The sequence below is a fragment of the Rhinopithecus bieti genome, unplaced genomic scaffold (assembly GCF_001698545.2).
Source record: "Rhinopithecus bieti isolate Rb0 unplaced genomic scaffold, ASM169854v2 scaffold_44368, whole genome shotgun sequence".
In the NCBI taxonomy this organism is placed as follows: domain Eukaryota; kingdom Metazoa; phylum Chordata; class Mammalia; order Primates; family Cercopithecidae; genus Rhinopithecus; species Rhinopithecus bieti.
Genome location: NW_016817889.1, coordinates 782,006 through 788,688, shown reverse-complemented (window position 1 = coordinate 788,688; position 6,683 = coordinate 782,006). Strand labels below are relative to the sequence as shown.

The 6,683-nt window shown below is 46.7% G+C and overlaps 1 protein-coding gene across 10 annotated transcripts in view; it reads left to right on the top strand.

The window, feature by feature from the left end:
- The first annotated feature begins 172 nt into the window (after nt 1–172).
- Nucleotides 173–6,683, top strand: part of IMMT (inner membrane mitochondrial protein) — a 56,706-nt gene continuing 50,195 nt past the window's right edge. For 7 of the 10 annotated variants that reach the window (XM_017856291.1, XM_017856290.1, XM_017856289.1 and 4 more), the window contains exon 1: nt 174–1,036. In XM_017856291.1, the coding sequence (XP_017711780.1) occupies nt 992–1,036 (45 nt within the window). In that variant the 5' untranslated portion in view covers nt 174–991. Of the gene's footprint in view, nt 1,037–6,683 lie in introns of all 10 variants that reach the window. The other 3 variants (XM_017856293.1, XM_017856288.1, XM_017856284.1) reach the window with 2 other exon arrangements.

Below are 6,683 nucleotides of genomic sequence, written 5' to 3'. Positions count from 1 at the left end.
CCCGCCCCGCCCCGCCCCGCCCAGGACTCAAGCAATTCTGCCTCAGCCTCAGGAGTAGCTGGGATTACAGGCAACCGCCAGCATGCCCAGCTAATTTTCTGTATTTTTAGTAAAGACGGGGTTTCACTATTTTGGCCAGGCTGATCTCGAATTCCTGACCTCAGGCGACCCACCCGCCTCGGCCTCCCAAAGCGCTGGTATTACAGGGGTGAGCCACCGCGCCCGGCCCAGTGGAATACTTTCAACGGTGCTTGTGCGCTGACTTCCCATCTTCCAACGCATCCACAAATTGCAGCCAAAATGATGTTACTACAGTAAAAACTTGGAGAACGCAGTGTGGTTTAACATGGAAGGAGCAGAACCTGTGGAGTCCAAAGGACCCGTGTTCCTATCCTTGTTGTGCCACTTGACACGTTCCACACAAGGGTCCTACAGTGTTGGTTCACCGTCTCCAGCAATCAGGATGACTCCCTGAAGGGCCGTCAGACGAAACAAACGCGCAACCTGTGACAACTGCATTGTTTACGTAACTTTCGCCAAATCGGCTCCTTCCTACGAAATATCTAGCTCACAGAGCCGGATGAGATTCTTTCTTGCTTTAATTCTCTGAAGAGCCACAGCTGTCCATTTTCCACGTGAGGCTGAAAACTGGATTTCAGAACGCTCTCCTTCCAGCCGCGTTCACCTAGTAACCCCAGCTCGGGGCCAAGGACCTGCAGCCCGGGCGCGACCCGGAAAAGGAATCCGCCCTTTTCGCCTCCTGCGCACCAATCGCCCGGAGTTGGCGTTTCCGCAGCCGGGACAGAGCCCACCCTCTAAGAGCCGCCGAGTCCGGACCGCAGAACGGGCCGCGCGTGCGCAGTGGCATCGGCAGCGCTTCCGGTGCGCCGGGCGCGGACGCGGGCACGCACACACGCAAGCACGCCTCCACTTAACTCGCGCAGCCTCGGCAGCTCCCGAGTCCAGCAACAGTGCCGTTCGCTCGACCGAGATGCTGCGGGCCTGTCAGTTATCGGGTGTGACCGCTGCCGCCCAGGTGAGCACTGGGGCTCCCGAGGGCGCGTGAGGAGGCTGACCTAGGACCGCCAGCGAAAAACGGGGGAGCCTTGGGCGCTGCCTAGCCTCCAGGACAAAGGCGAGTCTCTGGGCTACCCTTGTCGGGAGAGGCCCCGGCTGGCAGCTAGGCAGCCACCAGGGAGTTCGCCAGACTGGGATGACTTGAGGTTATTGCAGCAGCGGGGTGGGGTGTGGAGAGTAGCGGGAGGCGCGGCTTCGAGGGCGTGTAGTCCAATCAGCGCCGCGCTGCCCCCTTCCAGGACCAATCCTGGCTGCTGGCGTCTGGGTCGCCGGTTGGGCGCGCGATAGGTTTTTAGTGCTGAAGGTCGACGGGGGAGAACTACAGTTCCCGGCAGGACGAGCGGAGCCGCGGCTAGTTGCATTCTTAATAAGGAGGTGCCTGGACTTCTAGCGAGTGTCCACATTTTAGGAGTCAAGGTTGTAATTATCTGTGAGGGACTGCCTTTCTTTTCGCAGCTGGGAACACTTCTGCACTATTCTTAATCCAAACAAAAGCGAAAGATTTTCCTTTGTGGAGCTGAAACTCCTGGTCTTCAAGGAAAGACAGGAGTCATGACCTTGTGGCTCATTTCTGAGATTAGGACAGGGATCTGTGTCTCCAGGCGCTGGGACTACTTTGACATTCAAGAAGCCTAAATACCCAGTTACTTTTAGTTTTGCGTAATTGCCAAAGTTACTTTCTAAAATTGAAAATAAAAAAGCCTGTTTCCATTGCTCACGATTATCAGAGAGTTGATATTTTGGCAAAATGTTGTAGATAGCAAAACAAGTACTGTGACTAAAGCGGTAAGGGAACAGAATCCCTAGGAAGAGTGAGTTAGAGATCATAAAAGTCAGGCTTTGTTTTTTCAAGTTCGCTTCTCTTCCTATTTGGAAGGGGTTGCTGCTAGGTAACAGAAGCAACCTCTTCCTTGGGAAAGTGGAACGAAGCTATGTTAGTTTTCTATTGCTGCGTAACAACCACAAATTTAGCAGAATCTTACGGGTTCTGTAGGATAGAAGCCTGGTCCTGGATGATCTGTGTTCTCCCCTCCAGGTCACACAAGGCTGCAAAGTATTAGCCATGCTGTGGTTCTCATTTGGAGATCTGAGTCCTCTTCCAGACTCATGCAGTTTCTGGGCAGAATTCAGTCCCTTGCAGTTACACGACTGAAGTTCCTTTTTTCTTGCTGCCTCTTGTCAGCCACTGCTCCCAACTTCTACAGCCTGCCCACAGTTCCTTGCCTCAAGGCTTCCAGAGGCCATTCATAACATGGATGGCTGCTTTCGTGCAGGCTACCAGGAGCTTACCTCTCTAACTTCCAAATTTCTTTTATTTCGGTCTTTCCTCTCTAGACCCAGATTTAAAAGGCTTATGTGATTAGACCAGGCCCACCTGGATGACCTCCTTTTCAGTTAATGCAGAGTCAACTTTTTGGGATGCCATTTGGGAAATAAAACTAATTAAAACTTGGTAATAAAAAATGAACCCTTTTATAGCTCTGAATCCAGATGTCTAAACTTCCTGAAATTGCTATCTTGTAAAATTCTTTGGTTTATTCTCACCATCTCCTCAATCATTCTGTAGCATTTGACATCTGCTTTATGAGGCTGTTTGCACTTTTGGCTTCTCTCAAGTAATATTTTGGGTCCCATCTAGTTTTCCCTTACTGAGTCTGCTGCTTCTTCGTACCTCGAAATATACACCTTCTCAGTTCTCCGTGTCTCTTTATAGACTCTCCAATTTGAGATTACATCAACTGTCAGAACTTTAATCCCCAAGCAGATGACTCTCAAGCCTTATCGTATTTGATTGTGCCAACTTATCCAGAATATCTCACATGTCAAGATCCTTTCCACTTTATTAAACCCCATCTTTTTTTTTTTTTTTTTGGATACGGAGTGTCACTTTGTCACCCAGGCTGGAGTGCAGTGGCGCAATCATGGCTCACTGCAGCCTTGACCTCCCGAGCACAAGCAGTCCTCTTACCTCAGCCTCCTGAGTAGCTGGGACCACAGGCATGTGCCGCCATCCCTGGCTAATTTTTAAAAAAATTTTTGTAGAGACAGAGTCTCTCTGTGTTGCCCAGGCTGGTCTCAATCTCCTGAGCTCAAATGATCCTCCCACTTCTGCCTCCCAAAATGCTGGGAATATAGGTGTTGAGCCACTGTGCCCAGCCAACCCCATCTTCTTAAATGTCTTACTGCTTTTACTGTTGCCTCCTAGAGTCCATTCTTTAGGAGGGAATAGTAAAAGCAGTAAGGCATTTAGTAAAAGGCTTTTTAAAAGGTAAACATGCAAACATGAGGTCATGCTCTTTAGAGACATCCCATCACATTCAGAATAAAATCTAAACTGCTTACCATGGGCCCTTGATCTGATTCTTCTCGTATTTCATTTTTCTACTGCCTCACTCATATTCTCCTGGTAATCTCCAGCATGTGCCTCACTGCCTTTTCATCAGTTGCTTCTTTTGCCCTGAACTCTTCACACACATGTTTGCTTAGCTTATTCCTTTCAGGTGTTTTTTCAAATGTCACCTTCCCTTCAGAGAGGGCATCCTGATCCAAAATAAAATGCTCACTACTCTGGCCTTCCTTGCATCACTGTATCTTTACCCCATCCTACTTTGTTATACTTTGTAGCTCCTAGCACTACCTGATGTTATAATGTGTATTTATTACACAGTTTCCACCTTTAAAAAGTAAGCTCCACAATGGAACTGTGTCCATATTGTTTACTGCTGTATTTCCAATATTGACAATAGTCGCTGGCTCCAAGTAGATGCTCAGTGAATGTTTTATGATATATAAATGAAAGAATGAATGTGTTCATAAATTGTTTTTTAATTTTTAAAAATATTTTAGAGATGGGGTCTCATTGTGTTTCCCAGGCTGGTCTTCAACTCCTGGGCTCAAGTGATATGCCCACCTCGGCCTCCCAAAGTGGAATTTTTCTTAAATCTGCGTAAGTGGATGTGACCTCCCTTTAAACATCCCATATATTTTCAAACCTCTGATTATATATTAAGGTTCTCCAGAGAAACAGAAACAATAGGGGTGTGTGTGTGTGTGTGTGTGTGTGTCTGTGTGTGTGTGTGTGTGTGTTGAGATAGGTTCTCATTCTGTTGCCCAGGCTGGAGTACAGCAGCGTGATCATAACTCATTGCAGTCTCAATCTCCTGGGCTTAAGCGATCCTCCCACCTCACCTCCTGAGCAGCTGGGACTACAGGCTTAGGCTGCCATGCCCAGCCAATGTTTTGGACTTTTAGTAGAGATGGGGTCTCGCAATGTTGTTCCAGCTCATCTTGAACTTCTGGGCTCACGCAGTCTCCCGACCGTGTCCTCCCCAAAGTGCTGGGATTACAGGCATGAGTCATAGTGCTCAGCCTAGGAAGATTTTTTATTTATTTATTTATTTGTTTGTTTATTTATTTATTTATTTATTTATTTATTTATTTTTGAGACAGAGTCTTGCTCTGTCACCCAGGCTGGAGTGCAGCGGCGCAGTTTTGGCTCACTGCAAGCTTCGTCTCCCGGGTTCACGCCATTCTCCTGCCTTAGCCTCCCGAGTAGCTGGGACTACAGGTGCCTGCCACCACGCCCAGCTAATTTTCTTTTTTTTTTTTTGTATTTTTAGTAGAGACAGGGTTTCACTGTATTAGCCAGGATGGTCTTGATCTCCTGACCTCGTGATCCACCCACCTCGGCCTCCCAAAGTGCTGGGATTACAGGCGTGAGCCACCACACCCGACTGAAAGATGCATCATAAGGACTCTACTCACACAGTTATGGAGGCTGGCAAGTCCAGAATCTGCTGTGTGGGTTGGCAGGCTGGAGACCTAGGAGAGCCAATATTGCAGTTTCAGTCTACTGGCTAGCAGCCTGGAGACCCAGGAGAGTGGATCGTGCAGTTTCAGTCTGGAGGCAGTCTGCTAGAGAACTGCCTCTTGCTTTTTGTTGTGTTTGAGCCTTCAACTGATTGAATGAAGCCCACCCATGTTATAGGGCAATTTTTTGTTGTTGTTGTTGAGACAGGGTCTTGCTCTGTCACCCAGGCTGGAGTGCATTGGTGCAATCTCAGCTCACTGCAACCTCCATCCACCAGGCTCAAGCCATCCTCCCACCTCAGCCTCCTGAGTAGCTAGGACTGCAGGCATGCACCACCACACCCAGCTAATTTTTGTATTTTTTTTTTTTTCTGTAGAGACAGGGTTTTGCCATATTACCCAGGCTAGTCTCAAACTCCTGGGCTCAAGCAGTCCACCCTCTTTGCCTCCCAAAGTGCTGGGATTATAGGAGTGAGCCACCACGCCTGGCCACTAGTTCACCAATTAAAATGTTAATCTCATCCAAAAACACAATCCAAGTTGACACACAAAATGAACCATCACAGATAATATCTACTCTTTGTTGTTGTTGTTGTTGTCGAAATGGAGTCTTGCTCTGTTGCCCAGGGTGGAATGCAGTGGTGCAATCTCGGCTCACTGCAACCTCCGCCTCCTGGGTTCAAGCAATTCTCCTGCCTCAGTCTCTCAAGTGACTGGGACTACAGGTGTGTGCCGCTGTGCCCAGCTAATATTTTGTATTTTTAGTAGAGACAGGGTTTCATCGTATTAGCCAGGATGGTCTCGATCTTCTGACCTTGTGATCTGCCTGCCTTGGCCTCACAAAGTGCGGGGATTACAGGCATAAGCCACTGCACCCGGCCCAGTATCTACCTTATTCTTTATGTTTGGGCTCATCATCCTTGCATGCCTTAGATGTGGGTATTCAGTAAATGTGCTTTAGAACTCTGGTCCCTCCTGTTTTTGTTTTCTTTTTTTTTCCTCAGACCTAACACCATCTTTCTTCTGTTAGTCCCAGTGTTGCATCACCAGGCCCAACCTTTTTGAAGTGGTCATTGAGTTGGAGGACATGGGCTTTCCACCTAGCCTAGCCCTCTCTCAAACTACAAACCTGGAGGTGATCATTTATATATGGAGTATCTTTCCTGCTTATAACTTGAAAGAAGAAGAAGAAACATTATTATTCTGGAGGATCAACCACGCCAGCTTATTTAAGACCAAGTTTGATAACTCAGCTAGTTTAGGATTGAACTTGTGTGTGGACATGAGCTATCATCTTCTAGAATTCCTTCTTTCTGTTAGGATTATGAAACATTATGTTGCTCAGTGATAGAGATAGGCAGCCAACCGCACGTGCTAGAAAGTAGTTTAGTAGATCATGCGGCCAGGTGTTTGCTTCTGTCCTTGCTAGAATCCTCTTTATTATTCCTTTTTTCATATCTGTAGGCCAGTAGCCTTCAAACCATTTTGAAATACATCTTACGCCTTAACTTACTACACCCAAGTGATAACGTATAAAATATATTCACATATATGCAGGGAAAGCTAAAGTATCAAGTTTCTGCTTTTGTCATATTGATAAGTATCTGCCATTTCTATAACTAAAGAGGGTGTTTTTCTCCTAGAATAGAATATGTTTATACTGAAGTGTAATGCTGCTTCATTGTAAAACTGTAATGTAAAATGTAGAATTTCATGTAATGAAATTTAGTGTAATGTAAAATTTCAGTGTAAAAACTTAACTCGATTTTTTGTGGGATATACTTTTTAACCTTAAT